The 16,320-nt window shown below is 43.9% G+C and overlaps 1 protein-coding gene across 6 annotated transcripts in view; it reads left to right on the top strand.

The window, feature by feature from the left end:
• LOC137346172 (large proline-rich protein BAG6-like) overlaps window positions 1-16,320 on the top strand; it is a 106,895-nt gene that overhangs the window by 44,607 nt on the left and 45,968 nt on the right. For 4 of the 6 annotated variants that reach the window (XM_068009547.1, XM_068009549.1, XM_068009551.1 and 1 more), the window contains exons 6-9: window positions 5,549-5,602; window positions 10,222-10,296; window positions 13,513-13,784; window positions 15,992-16,121. In XM_068009547.1, coding sequence (XP_067865648.1) covers window positions 5,549-5,602; window positions 10,222-10,296; window positions 13,513-13,784; window positions 15,992-16,121 — 531 coding nt within the window. The remainder of the gene's footprint in view (window positions 1-5,548; window positions 5,603-10,221; window positions 10,297-13,512; window positions 13,785-15,991; window positions 16,122-16,320) is intronic. The other 2 variants (XM_068009552.1, XM_068009550.1) reach the window with 1 other exon arrangement.

Raw genomic sequence — 16,320 nt, 5'->3', positions numbered from 1 at the left:
ACGTAAAGGATAATGGAATTGTGGAATAATTTGGTTGCAGACAGTATAAATAAAGAATGAATTCCTTCTTGAAAACAAGAAAAAGGAGCTTAGAGGTAAAATGAAAAGGTGGGGTTGATATCTAAAAGAGAGCTTGTTGGATCTAATACGTTGCCTTTGTCCCTGAAACATTGGTCAAAAACGTAAGGCATTTGCCAAATAACTGCTTAAAATCCCTGTCACTGCTGGGTCCTATGAATAATTCAGAATTAATCTTTTTCTAACTGATTAAAGCAAAAATATTCTGAGAATACACAAGGTCACCTAGTATCTGGCTGAGAACTTTGATCTGATGGAATCTGTCATCCAAAATGTTAACCTGTTTAAATGATAGTTGGCCTGCTGTGTGCTGCCAGAAATTTCTGCGATATTTTTGTTGATGTTTCAGGCTTTCAAGATGCTTAGTTTTGCTCCTTGTCTCGATCATTCAGCTCTGTGCGCTGATATTCTCCATTGCCTTTTGTATGTCTTTCTGATTTTCCTCTGTCCTCTCAATTCTTCATCTTGAGCAGCGAGCAATGTCTGTGAGTCTGATTATCTGACAGGAGTCATGGTCATGTTGACCATGCTGTTCATTTCATCATTTTTTTTTTAAAGTAAATGTATCATTTTAACTAGTCTAGTCTTAATCCTGCACAGAATAACTGCTTTTAAAAAAAAAAATACTGGAAACACTCAGCAGCTTCCACAGCATCTATAGAAAGAGAGAGTTAATGTTTCACGTTGATGACCAGAGTTGGAAGACGTTGGAGGTTTAACTGTTTTTAACAGTGCAGAGCCAAGAGGAAAAGGGTTTTTTGATCGTGTGGAGGGTAGGAGTGCTTAAACGACGAAAGGGATAATGGTGCAAGGCAAAGGGGCTGGTAATGGGACAAGTAAGGAAACAGAGGATGGGTCTAGATGAGGTGTAAATCATTACGGCAGAACCATTACCAGCACCTGCTACCTGAGAAAATGGGAAGTGCCCAATTGAAAGATCAGGTGCTGTTCCTCGAGCTTGCATTGAGCTGTTTGCAGCCTGCTTTTGAATGACCTCACGTGTTGCTGTAATCGGCATTTCGGAACAGGTGGAGAAATGAGAACATTTGGCGATTAACTCTTGTTTTTAGATGTCTATTTGCTGCGTTTCTTTGCTGGATTGTACTGCATTTTATTCTGGCTTTCCACCTCAAAGGAATTGCAAACTTTTTCATGAACATAAGCTTGTCATTGTGCAGTGATTATTGTACACACCGACTTACTTCTTTAGTAAAAGCAAAATACTGCAGATGCTGGAAATCTGAAATAAAAACAAAGTGCTGGAAATATTCAGGTCTGGCAGCACCTGCAGAGAGAGAAACAGAGTTAACGTTTCAGGACCTTTCATCAGAATGGTCACTTCTTTGCCTAGTTTGGAATTTTATGCTGCTGCAAGTTGCCAAAGGTCATATTGCAAGATTACCACTTTGCCCCTTGAGCTGGTAAAGAATTTCTAGGTCAATATATAGATGGTGAGATGCAGCATATAGCTCCTGTTGCATTGCCCCCCAAAACAACACTTTCCAGTGCAGCTACAGCACAGGTTAATGTAAAGCTGCTTCTGTAATGTCCTATCGAGGACTCCTAGGGTAGCTGCACCTTCGGGTGACAACAACCATAAACCTCTTTCCATACTGACCCGTTGGACATTCACTGTTTAGGTACAACACTAACTTAAGTGTGTGTAAAGCTCCCTCTACACTTTTATTGAACATTTCAGGCCAGGTTAGACACAGAATAAAGCTCCCTCTGCACTGCTCCATCAAACGTTCCCGGGCCTGGTACAATACTCGTTCCTGCTGGAAAGGTGCTGCTATGCTGTCCCACCAAGCAGTCCCAGGATTGTTGTCGCCTGGATTGATACAGCTTGATTTTCCCAACACTGTGCCTCGACCTCAATCTCCAGTCTTTCCCTACTGCACCAGTGAGCCAGTTTTCCATTTCCCAAAATATTCTCTCTGTCTGAGATTGTCATAGTTCCAAGTTCGATCGTCAATTTTAAAGCTAGTAGTTGTGGCCTGCACTTAACACTCATGGCGATCTAGGGCTACCACTTGGGTGACCTATTTTCCCTGCTGCTGAGCTAGCAAATCCCTTATTGAATAAATTCTACATCATTTCTCACTCACCATTCTGCATCTGAAAGAATAAACCAGGTAACTTAGATGTGGGTGTGGGTTCAAGCCCCATTCCCAAGGCTTGGATGCATAATCCAGGCTGACACACCCAGTGCAGTACTGAGGGAGTGCTGCACTGTCAGAGGTGCCATCTTTTGGATGAGACGTTAAACCGAGGCTCTTTCAGGTGGATGTAAAAGGTCCTATGGCAGGGCAGTTCTGGTGACCCAGCCAACATTTATCCCTCAAACAACACCCAAAATAGATAATCTGGTCCTTTATCACATTGTTGCTTGTGGGAGCTTGCTGTGTACAAATTGCTATGTTTTTTTACATTACAACCGTGACTACACTTCAGAAGTACTTCAGTGGCTGTAAAGCACTTTGCAGGATGTCCTGAGGTCTGAAAGACATGATATAAATCTTTCTACTTCGCGCTAGCAGCTTATATGGAAGAATAAGCCAGGCGATCTGTTTCGGGGTTGACACCAGCATTTCGATAAAGCACAATGTTGACTCTTGTTTCTCTTATATATGAAAGAATGTCACCAAGGCTGCTAAATTCATCCACTTTCCAAATGGAATTGAATGATCATACTAACTTTAACCAGTCCAACAACATATTGAGGTTTATAGAGTTTGTAACTGGTTCCCTGGGCTGTGGATAGAGCTAAACAACATGTACCCTCTATGTGCAGTTAGCCAACTAGTTTGATTCTGCCGCCTTAATGTCAGTGCTGCTGTTCCACATGCAACAGCAGTTGCACCCACCATTGTAGCTCACTACATCCCAATGGTATGGTTTGTTTTATTCTTTCATGGGATGTGGGCGTTGCTGGCTAGGCCAGTATTTATTGCCCATTCCCTAATTGCCCTTGAAAAGGTGATGGTGAACTGCCTTCTTGAACCGCTACAGTCCATGTGGGGTAGGTACACCCACAGTGCTGTTCGGGAGTTCCAGGATTTTGACCCAGCGACAGTGAAGGAGCGACGATCTAGTTCTAAGTCAGGATGGTGTGTGGCTTGGAGGGGAACTTGCAGGTGATGGTGTTCCCGTGTATCTGCTGCCCTTGACCTTCTAGGTGGTAGAGGTTGTGGATTTGGAAGGTGCTGTCTAAGGAGCCTTGGTGAGTTGCTGCAGCACATCTTGTAGATGGTCCACACTGCTGCCACTGTGCATCGGCGGTGAAGGACGTAGATGTTGAAGGTGGTGGATGGGGTGCCAATCAAGCAGGCTGCTTTGTCCTGGATGATGTCAAGCTTCTTGAGTGTTGTTAGAACTGCACCCGTCCAGGCAAGTGGAGAGTATTCCATCACACTTCTGACTTGTGCCTTGTAGATGGTGGACAGGCTTTGGGGAGTCAGGAGGTAAGTTACTCGCTGCAGAATTCCCAGTCTCTGACCTGTATTTATGTGGCTGGTCCAATTGAGTTTCTGGTCATTGTGACACCCCCCCCCCCCCCCACCACCCCCCCCCCCCAGGATGTTCGTGAGAGATTCAGCGATGGTAATGCCATAGAACTTTAAGGTGAGATGGTTAGATTCTCTCTTGTTTGAGATGGTCGCTGCCTGGCACTTGTGTGGCGCAAATGTTACTTGCCACTTATTAGCCCAAGCCTGGATGTTATCCAGGTCTTGCTGCATATGGATACGGGCTGCTTCAGTATCTGAGGAGTCGCAAATGGTGCTGAACGTTGTGCAATCATCAGCAAAAATCCCCACTTCTGACGTTATGTTGAGGCAGCTGAAGATGGTTGGGCCTAGGACACTACCCTGAGGAAGACAGTGCCCTGGGGCTGAGATGATTGACCTCCAACAACCACAACCATCTTCTTTTGTGCTAGATATGGCTCTAATCAATGGAGTGTTTTCCTCCTGATTCCCATTGACTCCAGTTTTGCTAGGGCTCCCTGAGCGAGTGCCACTTGATAGCACTGTCGACGACCGCTTCCATCACTTTGCTGATGATGGAGAGTAGACTGATGGGGCAGAAACTGGCCCGGTTGGATTTGTCCTGCTTTTTGCGATGTGAAATAAAGTTGCATTTGTGTAGCACCTTTTCGCATCTCCCAGAAATGTCTGAAAGTGCATTGTATGCAATTAATTTTGAAGTCCAGTGCCTGTTGTCCATGCGCATGCAGGGGAAGTTAGATTTTAGTCAAGGCAGTGCTATTGAAGCCTCAGATTTTTTTTTTTTTTAGAATTAGAATATTACAGCGCAGTACAGGCCCTTCGGCCCTCGATGTTGCGCCGATCATCTGACCTACACTATTCCATTTACATCCATATGTCTATCCAATGACCACTTAAATGCCCTTAAAGTTGGCGAGTCTACTACTGTTGCAGGCAGGGCGTTCCACGCCCCTAGATTGTATTCCATTTAACTGAAGCTCTATACTTGATTTATTTATTCCATATTTAAATTGGAGTTTCTGCTTTGGCTGGCATCTGCAAATGATGCAGAGGAATGTTACTACTACAACACAAGGCACGTGTGTGACTGAGTGATCCTTCCTGAATGGTCATATAAATTGTGACGTTTGGTCCTGACGTTCCTTTAACAAAAAAGGAGCTGAAGGCTCATCGGCAGGCGAGAGACTGACTGTGTCTTAATATTGCTTGTGATACTGTCACTGATTTTAGGAGTCCCTTTCCGGGTATGCAGAAACCCCTGAAGTTAGCCACATTAAAGTGCGTCTGGAGTACTATGTAGCATTTGGTCACTTTACCTAAGGAAGGATATACTTGCCTTAGAGGGAGTGCAATGGAGGTTTACTTGATTGATTCCTGGGATGAGGGGATTATCCTATGAGGATAGATTGAGTAGACTAGGTCTATATTCTCTCGAGTTTAGAAGGACGAGAGGCGATCTCATTGAAACATATAAAATTGTTAAGGGGTTTGACAGGGTAGATGCTGAGTGGACATTTCCCTTGGCTGGAGAGTCTCGGGGTAAGGAGTCAGCTGTTTAAGATTGAGATGAGGAGAAATGTCTTCATTCAGAGGTTTGTGAATCTTTGAAATTCTCTAACTCAAAGAGCTGGGAATGCTCAACCGTTGAGCATATTCAAGTCGATGATTGATAGCTTTTTGCATACTAAGGAAATTGAGGATTTGGGGATAGTGTAAGAAGGTGGAGTTGAGGTAGAAGATCAGCCAGGATCTTATTGAATGGCGGAGCAGGCTTGGAGGGCTAGGTGGTTTCCTCCTGCTGCTCCTGTTTCTAATGTGTCGGGCCACCTACTAACTTCATTTGTAGCATAGTAGGCTGCAGTTCCCAGGTGGGGTGATTCTGACAGGTGCGCTGATGCTGGGAATGGCTGCTTATTTTGTGATTGGTGCTTTTTTCCTTCCTTCCCCTTGCACTCCTGAAGAGTGATGGATCGTCGATGGATGTGCACATCAATGTGGAACAGAGTCCCATCCAGGTAACTTTGTGTTCTCTTTTTTCTTTCACTCTATTTTCTCTTTTTTTTCCTCTCCCCCTCCATCTTGCAGTCCATTCCCACCTTTCATCATGCTTCTTCTGTCTTAGTGATCCATATTCCTTGTAGTTGACATGCAGGGTGAGGGTGTACAGTGGACAGAGACTGCATGCAGCATAGTGTGAAGTGAGCACAGTTGGAATTTGGCTCAGGCCACAGTCCCTGTTTCCATGTTGGAAAGATGGGGATGGAGAATAGGTATGGGCGATGGTTTACTGAGGGAAACTGGAAGCAGGAATCTGTCTCAGAAATGTCTTAAACATTTGAAATTATTTGTGCTGCGACTGCACTTTACCTTACAAATATGAGTGACCGATTTATATATTTTGTTTTGTATACCGTACCTTCATTGTGTCTCAAATCTGTTTCATTTGAACATCATGTGGTTACAAACCCACACTTGTCATATTGCGCGCTTTTTCAGTGCTACTACTAGAGATTGAACCTTTTTGGGATACGCTCTCTCTGGCTCAGTCTTGGAAATTATTTTCCTATTTTCTGTGTTCTGGGAGAGAGTTCTGTGAGTTTTTCATCTAATAGCTTCAATAAATACTAAGGGACCGCTGGATGGTAAGCGGTGCCGTTTTTTTGGATGAGAGGTCAAACTGAGGCCCTGTCTGCCCTCTCTGGTGGACATAAAAGATCCCATGGCACAACTGTGAAGAGCAGCAGCTGAGTTCTTCCTGGTATCCTGGCCATTATTTATCCCTCGACCAACACTACTTGCAAAAAAAATATGATCTGGTCTCTATCACATTGTTGTTCGTGGAATCTTACTGTGCACAAGTTGGCTGCCACATTTCCTACAATAGTGACTACACTTCAGAAGTTCTTAACTGGATGTAAACTGCTTTGGGAAGTTGTACGGTGGTGAAAGGTGCTATATAAATGCAAGTTTTTCTTTCTTTATAAATTTGGCTTTTTAAAAGTGTAGAACACTAGGTGCTTAATACTTGGTGCGGTGCAAGTATTTAGCCTTTAGCAGTGATTCTCAAAAGTTTCCTCTGCAAATCTTGATGCACTCTTTACAGATGCCCTGCCCTAATTTCTGAAAGACATTGTTACTCTGTACCTGAAAAGAAGACAATACCATCTTTGCAGAAAACATGCTCTAAGTATGTAGCGACATAATTAATGTGCCAACAAAGACAGAACAGAAATCTGATGGCCTTGGGGACTTCCTCGCAGAAGCCCTGAGGTCTGGTTTCAAATCTAGAGTTTGTAGATTGCAAGCATGTAGGCGCGCATTCTGGTGAATTGAGTAAATGCTTTGTCTAATGTGCTGGTTGATGCAGGCTAGGAACCCCCGACCCCCCCACCTCTCCCTGTTTGTGCTGGGTTAACTGATCTTGGTCATTATGGCGGCGCAGTGGTTAGCACCGCAGCCTCGCAGCTCCAGTGACCCGGGTTCAGTTCTGGGTACTGCCTGTGTGGAGTTTGCAAGTTCTCCCTGTGACCGCGTGGGTTTCCGCCAGGTGCTCCGGTTTCCTCCCATAGCCAAAGACTTGCAGGTTGATAGGTAAATTGGCCATTGTAAATTGCCCCTAGTATATGTAGATGGTAGGAGAATGGTGGGGATGTGGTAGGGAATATGGGATTAATGTAGGATTAGTATAAATGGGTGGTTGTTGGTCGGCACAGACTCAGGCCGAAGGGCCTGTTTCAGTGCTGTATCTCTAAATAAATAAAAAATATATTTAAAAAAAAAAATTATGATACAACAGATATCCTTGATGCCCCTGGGTTAGGGAGGGGGAAAGGAGCGAGGAGTCCAGCGCCTGATTGCGCTCTGCTTTTAATGACTTTCTTACTGGAAAGCATGTGTGCGCACGCATCAGGTTAAAGGGCACTTTTTATATTGTTTTGTAAGATCTGCTGACACATGACAAATGTCGTAGGGAGGGACTGAGGGCTCTAGGCATCTAGGGAGCTGTACCCCAGAGCAGAGTAGCACCTCTAGTGAGAAGGGAAGGAGGGGAGATGGTGGAAGGAATAAAGCACAGTTAAATTTGGTTGTTGCTTACAATTGTAAGTGTGAATTGGTTCGTTTTGATAGAACAGCCTACAACACCCTAGGCTTTATCAGTAGAGGCATAGAGTACAAAAGCAAGGTTATGTTAAACTTGTATAAAATACCAGTTCAGCTGCAACTGGAGTATTGCACCCAGTTCTGGATACTGCCTTTAGGATGTTAAAAAAAAAAGGTGCCGAAAAGATTCACGAGAATGGTTTCTAGGGATGAGGAACTTCAGTTACATAGATTGGAGAGGTTTTGGACTGTTCTCCTTAGAGAAGGCTGAGAGGTGATTTGTTAGAGGTGTTCTAAATCATGAGGGGAGTGGACAGAGTAGTTAGAGAGAAACTGTTCCCATTGGTGGAAGGATCCAGAACTGGAGGATACTGATTTAAGATTATTGGCAAAAGAACCAATGGTGACCTGAGGAAAAACCTTTTCACGCAGTGAGTGGTCGGGTCTGGAATGCACTGCCTGAGAGTGTGGTGGAGGCAGGTTCAATCGAGGCATTCAAGAGTGAATTGGATTGTTTTCTGAAAAGGAAGAATGTGCAAGGCTGTGGGGAACTAGATGAATTGCTCCTTCAGAGAACCAGCGCAGGCACAATGGGCCGAATGGTTACAGTACAGAAGGGGACCAATCTGTGATTCTTTGAATTGCAAATACTTGGATCACTGAAGTCTTGCTTTCTCATGCCTTCCGGGTTTGTGTGTTAGTTGCTCTGTTAATTGGAGCTTGTGAGCTGGAATTTCTACCTTCTGTGAATTTACCGGGCAGAGAGAACACATCTCTGTGACTGCCAGCACATGATTTGGGAGGTGCTAAACTTTCAAGTCGTCCCATACTATGGGACATTGATGCTTTTTTGCTAACTGCAGCACTTGGTTAAAGGAATTGGGCATTTCAGAGGCGTGTTGTGTGGTGTCAATACGGTATGCCAAAGGGTGGGAGCTTGTATCTGATTCCTTTCTCACCTGGGCTGTGGCGAGAGGGAGCACTGGTTTCCTCTGTAACTTTGCTGATTATTACGTCCGTCAGAAGATGAAATTAACTATCTGTTCAGACAGCAGAGGCACCAACTCAGGACCATTTGGGAAACGGCTGGTCCAATCTTGAACGATGAGGTAGAATCAGCCAAGGTGCCGATGACTTGCCTCGGGTTTCTTGCACACCTCCCAGCGGATTGTTATGTAATGAAATTAGCAGTGACATAGAGGGGGGGGAGATGGTCTGTTTTCTACATTTAGCTGGGAGAAGTGCAAGAGATTGGACAAGAAGTGACTACGTTATTTTGAAAACTGTTCAATAATGATAAGAGGCACTGGGCAAGGTGCAAAAATGATTTACAAAATACCAGAACTGAGAGGTTATAACTCTCAGGAAAGATTGAACAAAAGGAGAAGGCTTGAAGCGTGACCCTTAATATAGGTCTTTCAAATTATGCAAGGATTTGATAGGGTAGAGGTAGAGAAGATGTTTCCACTTGTCGGGGAATTCAAAACTCGGGACCATAAATATAAGATGGAGAAAAGCGTTTACCCAGAGGGTGATTAGGACACGGAACTTGCCACTACATGGAGTGGTTGAGGCCAGTAGCATAGATGCATTTAAAGGGAAGCTGGATAAGTACATGAGGGAGAAAAGAACAGAAAGGTTTAGTGATAGGATGAGATGAAGTAGGGTGGGAGGTTCATATGGAACATAAATAATGGCAAATACCAGTTGGACTAAAAGTCCTGTTTCTGTGCAGTAAATTCTCTCATAATTTGATGAAAATGGTGAGGCTGTGACTATTGGGTTTTCCTATGGATTTGCACAGACCTAATGCATTTCCATCCCCAATTACGGCACGTCCCCAGTCTGCCTGTGCCATTTACCGACAAATGGGAATCTTTTTCCTTTCACCCTGGGAGCCTTGCTGGTGCAGGCAAACCTGCAACATAAATGGCACGGTGCCAGCAGCTGGTTTTGTCCTGTGCCTGCAGAGGCAAAGTGGCCCAGACCCATCCTTTGGGTTCTGGTCACATACCAATCACTGCCACCTTTGCTATTGTCCATTTTCATGGACCTTGCTGCTGCTGTTGGGGAAGATGTGAGCCCAGAGCAGGAGTGTTCCAAAAGCAACCATTGCACACGTGTGATCTCGCGCCCCTTGAGGTTATGGTGCTGAATCTGCTTCACTGTTTTTAAGTGGGAGCATTCGTCTGTGACGCAAAAAATTAAAATTGGTTTGTGACCAGAACAGGACAAAACGATGAACTGTTGGTGGTCAATTTTTTTTTTAATGCAACAGTGCAGGGGCTTCAGAACTGGCTTAAATTTTTTACACGGTTGCGCGTTCTCTGCACTGCATGAGGAAGACAAAAATCGATCTGTCCTGCCACAGTGATCAGTGTGCTGATAGAACACTTGCTTTTCAATGCACCAGGCTCTGTGTAGAATAACAGGCAGCATCATTCTCCATCGGCACAAAGTTCTGTTAGAAGAATATCTCCGTCTCGTGGAGGTATTCCGTGCTAATGATACTTGTCTTTTTCTGTTTTCACAGAGTGAGCCACGAGTTCGCCTGGTGTTGGCACAGCACATGCTGAGAGACATTCAGGGGATCTTGAACAGACTGGAGGTGAGAAGCAAACTTCTGTTTTGCGAAAACCCGGTGTTTAAAGTTTCTGATTTCTAGATGAAATGGTGTTGCAGTCAGGGTTTCAATGGAGTGTAATGGTGGCTGTGTGAAACTTCTGCCATCAGTGTCAGCCTGAGAAATGCATTAAGGCTAAAATAGTGGCATGTTACGGGGGTTGGTTAGCTCAGTTGGCTAGAAAGATGCCACAGCATGGGTTCAATTCCTGTACCGGCTGTGGTAGTTCATGGAGGCCTGCCCCATGCTTGAGCAATGCTGACCCTCAAGCTATGCACTACCTCTCTAATGGAGAGAGTTGCCTGTGACCCTTTGGGACTACGGCTACAACAATAGTGGCATGTTAGAGGATCGACTAAGGGTTAGAGAGCAGGAGTAAATGGGAGATATCTCGGATTAGCGAGATGTATAGCGGTGTGTTCCAGGAATCAGTGTTCGGGGCTCTCTTTATTTTATAGGACGTAATGGGAATGCTATTATAGTTTGATGGTGACCCCAAATTAGAGGCCAGACCAAAGGATAAGTGAGGCTACAGGAACACTTTGACTGATTAGGGAAGAGGGTGCGTATATAGAAAATATAGATGTGAAGGATGGTATCTTCATGAAAAGAAGAGAACTGATTATATATGCTAAACTGGTAAAATTCTTAATTGAATAGAGAAACAGGGGCTGCAGCTACACAGATACTTAAAAGCACAGCCGAGAAAAGTCTTAAAATGGCAACGAGGTTCTGACTTTTATAGTTAGTAATATTAAACATGAAAGCAAGGAGGTGATAAATCTGTCCCAAGATGATGGTTGGGACAGTCAGTATGTGGAGATTTGGGCACTCTTAGGTTATTGGAGCTGTGGAAATGATACAACAGATTTATTAGGATTTATACTAAGGATGAAAGGCTGTGGTTAAGCTGAGAGACTTAACAAACTAGGACTTCATTCACCAGCACAAAGAAAGATAAAAAGAGGATCTCGCGGAGGTGTCAAGTTTAGGATGGAGTTAGAGTGAAAGATTACTTACACTGATTGGCAAGTCTGTAACTAGAGTATAAATTCAGGATTGAAACCGTGAAGAGGGAGGTTTTTCACGCAAAGGGTTTTAGATTAGGGAATATATAACAAATGGTTCTTGAAGCCAAGTAAATTGCAGCATTTAAAAGCGAATTAGAAAAACACTTGATGAGAAATAATGTCATTGTGTGAGGTGGAGAACAGAGATGGAATTAGAGTAGTCGGGTTCGATGTAGAGCTGGTTTGGTACAGGTACATTGGGCCAAATGGCTGCTATTGGTGCTGACATTTCCATGGTAATTTTCAATTCTGTTCTTCCAAACTTGGGTTCTGTCTAGGGAGAGCACGTGAGTTGCATTGCACTAGGGCAAGGTGTTAGTTGTTAAAGGCCTGTTACTGATGGGAGAAATTTGAAGGAATTTAGACCGTGCAAGTTTAACAATATTAAAGGATTGAGTACATTTTATTTCTCCTTAGTCTGTGAGTGCCGATAAGCTTATGAACATGCTGTAAGTAATGGGTGAAGCGGTTTAATGGGGAGCCAACACTTGAATGTCAAAATGCTCTCCCATTTCTTGTGGGGGGGGGGGGGCGCGCGGTGAATTAATTTTTTTTAAATGCCCCTGATAAGGTGCATTATTATTGAGCGGCTTTATCGAATGCTGCAGTAGCTGGGAATTTTGGATCTGCCAGAGTTAATTCGCAGCTGCCTGCCCCCTGGAATGCAGAGCCTTCTGGCTCCAGATTAGTGCTCATTGTGTTCAGTGGAGCCAGGAACACCTAGTGGTGTATCTATAAGAATGGCAGATCTTTGTGGAGTTGACAAGCTTCACTAAAGTTTTCCCTTCAATGTTATTATGTACAATAGGACATAAAGTACTCTCCCTCTCAGACTTTGCTTAAAGTGTTTACATAGAATCAAGAGTGTAGCATATGGGGCATTGCTAATGTTAAAACCATGTGGAGATTAGCTACAGACTGGGGCCAGGGAGCTTGAATAAACTGTGAAGTTGGATTTCCTGGAGATTTTTATTTCCTTTGGGCATCCAGGAGAAACTTCAGTTGTCCCTATAGTTACTCATCTGAGCGTTTCATTACATTTCCAGATCACAGGTATTCTGGGGTTGAGAGCCTGCACTCTGCTTTGAGGTCCCTCTGGTTACATGCTCATTGTTAACCCCTTGAGTAGGTGGGGGGAGGGCCTGAGGTTTATCCCCTGCCACTACCACAATGGGAACCATCATTATTTGTTTTGGGTTTGTTTTTTGCGTCTGGCTTAATAAAAAAAAACGAGGCCTTTACAATGGTACAGGCGGAAATGATTTTCGTATAAGGTATCTAAAGTTGCAGGTAAATTTAAGATTGCACACCAGACGGTTGTAGATGCAGCATCAATAAAAATGTTAAAGACAGAGAGAGATATTCGGGAGCAAAAGCAAAATGCGGCAAATCTAAAATCGAATCATAGAATGATGCCGCGCAGAAGGAGGCTATTCAGCCTGTCGTGCCTGTACCAACTCTTTGGTAGAGCTGTCCAATTAGTTCCAATCCCCTACTCTTTTCCCTGAAACCCTGCAAATTTTTCCCTTCAAGTCTTTAGCCAGTTCCCTTTTGAAAGTTACTATTGAATCTGCTTCCACCAACCTTTCAATCAGTACATTCCAGATTACAACTGGCTGCATACATTTTATTTCTCCTCCTGCCACCTCAGATTTATGGTGATTGCCAAACAAACCAGTGTTCTCTGACCCTTCTGCTGCGAAACAATTTATTTCCTTATTTTCCTCATCAAAACTGCCCCTGGTTCTATCAAATCTCCCCTTAACCTTCTCTGTTCTAAGGAGAACAATCCTAGCTTTTCCAGTCCCTCCACAGAGCTGAAGTCCCTCATTCCTGACACCATTCTAGCAAATGAAAATGCTGGAAACACTCAGTAGGTCAGGCAGCATCTGTGGCTGGAGAGAAAAACCGAGGTCTTTAACCTTTCATCAGATATACTTGGGAAGTAAGGATATTAAAACAATATGGGAAAGCGGTAAGATCATTGCTTTGGATAACAAATGTTGGAGCAAAAATTGCCTCCTCTTGTTTGTGCGATTTTTAAGCCACTTCAAGCAAGCCAGCAATCACGTATTGCCCAGTCTGGTTATGTTTTCTGTAAGTTAAACAACATTCTTAAAACCTTTCACAGGGTCATACAAACGGCACTCCTCAGGAGGCAGCACAGAGCCCTGTGGGTGCCACAGGATTACCGGGAGAGCCTGTAGCACCAACCGCACCAGTAGCAGGCGAGACCATGGAGACGTCGAGCACGGAGCCCCAGGCAGCTGCAACTGACCTGCCTCAAGAAGCTGCAGTGGAGGGTAGCTCTGAGGAAAGTACAAGCACATCAACAGGCACTGAACCCAACGTGGGCTTGTCGTCGGCTACCACGCAGACTGAAGAAGCCCCACCTGGGCCCAAGTAAGTGTCAGTTGCAAAGTTTCCAACAAGGTCTGCTCGTGAGGTTCATTGGGGACCTCTCCCTCCATTTGTTATATGCGTAAGAAGTTAAATGGAAAATAAAATGCAGGACACGGACGCTGTCCCCATGAGGTGTCAGCTGTGGCTCAGCCTGTGGTAGCGTTCTCGCCTCCGAACAGAGGGTTGTGTGTTCAAGTCCCACTCCAGAGACTTGAGCACAAAATCTAAGTAGACTGAGGGAAATCTGAGGGAACGCTGCACTGTCGATGGTGCCTTCTTTCAGATGAGATGTTTAAACGGGTCTGTCCTCTCGGACGGATGTAAAAGATCCTGCGGCACTATTTCGAAGGAGAACAGGACATTCTCCCCGATGTCCTGGCCAATATTTATCCCTCAACTAACATGACTAATTCAGATCATCTGGTGAATTATCACATTTCAAGTAAATGCAAGTCTTTTTAAATTTCGGCTCTGATTTTATTTTTTCGTTGCACCTCCAATAAAATTTCTGATTATTTTGTGAAAACGATTTCATGTAAGGTTGGGGTCCTTGTTGCCCTTTAATCTGGTGGCGACATCCTATGGCAAAGTGAAATATTGCTTCGTTAACCAGTGGGAGAAAGGGTACCATTTGAAACTGAGCAAAAATGACATTTCGAACATATGTCAGGGAAATCCTTGCTCACAGTGACTAACTTATGGAACTGCCTTTTGGGTACTGTATTGTGGCCAAATGTCTTTGGGCCATTTCATGGGCAGATGCTGTGATACATCCACTGTGGGGTCTTTAAATATGGAGTAGTCAGGGCAGGCTGAATGCTCTTCTTTTTTAACTTGTATTTATCATGTGAGTGAGAAGTGTTCTCAAGTGGCTCTCAACACTCGCTGAAAATCAGCTCTCAAAGTGTTTACAAAAAACAGCAGAGGCAACTGATCAGTGGCTGGTGTTTTCAACAGTGAAAGAAAGCTCCACCAAGGATAAGGACAAGGAGAATGTTATTGTGGCAAAATGCTTGCTTCCTCGGCTTTTCATTTCAGAAGCCTTTTTTTTTAATGTGATTTTCTTTTTCAAAAAAAGTCACTGAATCTCTCTCTTCCTCGGTAATGTCATTCTGGGAATCGTCTCAGATCTCTCCCCGTAGGAAGTTCCTGGTTTGAATGGGATTCATTGGTAGATTGTCCAGGGTCACCCCTTGTGTGCCTGCTAATGGAACCTCAGCAGCACGTTCAGAAACCTTGCAGTATATTGTTTGTCTTTATAGTTGTGGAACGGCACCACTATTACTATATATTTTATATTTGTTCATGGGATGTAAGCACCACTGGCAAGACCAGTATTTATTGCCCATTCCTAATTGCCTTTGAGAAGATGGTGGTGAGCCACCATCTTTAACCACTGTTGTCCATGTGGTGTAGGTACACCCACCGTGCTGTTGAGGAGGATGTTGACCGGGTTGGGTCTGCTTTTTTCCTTCCCGGTGCTAAGGGTCGGTGCCAAATGTTCTTTCTGATTTTATTCATATTGTACTTATCAGTTTTGATACAGCTGAGTGGCTTGCTAAACCAGAGCAGGTAAGGACAGCAGATTTCCTTCCCTGAAGGACGTTAATGAGACAGATGGGTTTTTACGACAATCCAGTAGTTTCATGATCATCATTACTGGTGCTAACTTTTTTTATTCCAGTTTGATTACTTAACTGAACTTAAATTCCCCCACTGCCATGCTGGGATTTGAACTCTGATCTCAGGAACGTTAATTTGAACCTCTAGATTATGGTCAGCTCTTAAAAGTTTTATCTTACATAAAAAAAAGGGTTAAGGAATTTGTGATTTTTTTTTAATAATTCAATTTCTTTTTAAAAATTCTTTGTAAAGGAGGAAACTTTTAAGAGCTGACCATAATCTTGAGAATGTTTTCAAGTTAGAAAAGGAGTTGACGAAACTACTGCAGGAGAAGGGTTCAAATCCTAGGCACCAAAACTTTGAAAATATGGTACTTGGCATTAAGAAGGGAACTTTTTCACCCAAAAAGAAATAATTATGGAATAAATAGTCTGGGAAGGACATTGAAAGGGTTTCAGTGGAGAAGGGTTTTTCTTCGTGGAAGAAGAAACTGAGGAATGTGGCGAGAAGGTGGGTAGACTGATGAAAGAACAGGCCTGTTGTTCAGAATTTGTGAGCTCATTGGACTTCTTGCTCTATCTCAGCCACCCGTCCCCCACAGAGTACCTCGAGGTTCTGACAGAACTCCAGCGGGTGGAGGTGAGACTGCAGCCATTCGTGCAGAGATACCAGGAGATCCTGAGCACAGCCACCACTGCGGACTACAACAACAACGTACGACCAGCGAATCGTAACGTCCCTTTGCTCCTTTCTGCAGCTTTATGTGTGCAAGTTTAAAGTCTTTCCGTTTTCAGTCTTTTCACCAGCAGAAGGGAGTTGGCCGTTTCTGACTGAGATGAGAAATGTTTTCACTTGGAGGGTTGTGAATCTTTGGAATTCTCTACCTCGAGAGCTGTGGATGCTCAGCCATTGA

The sequence above is a fragment of the Heterodontus francisci genome, chromosome 29 (assembly GCF_036365525.1).
Source record: "Heterodontus francisci isolate sHetFra1 chromosome 29, sHetFra1.hap1, whole genome shotgun sequence".
Lineage (NCBI taxonomy): Eukaryota > Metazoa > Chordata > Chondrichthyes > Heterodontiformes > Heterodontidae > Heterodontus > Heterodontus francisci.
Note: the sequence above shows the minus strand (reverse complement) of the source record. Positions and strands in the feature narration are given on the sequence as shown.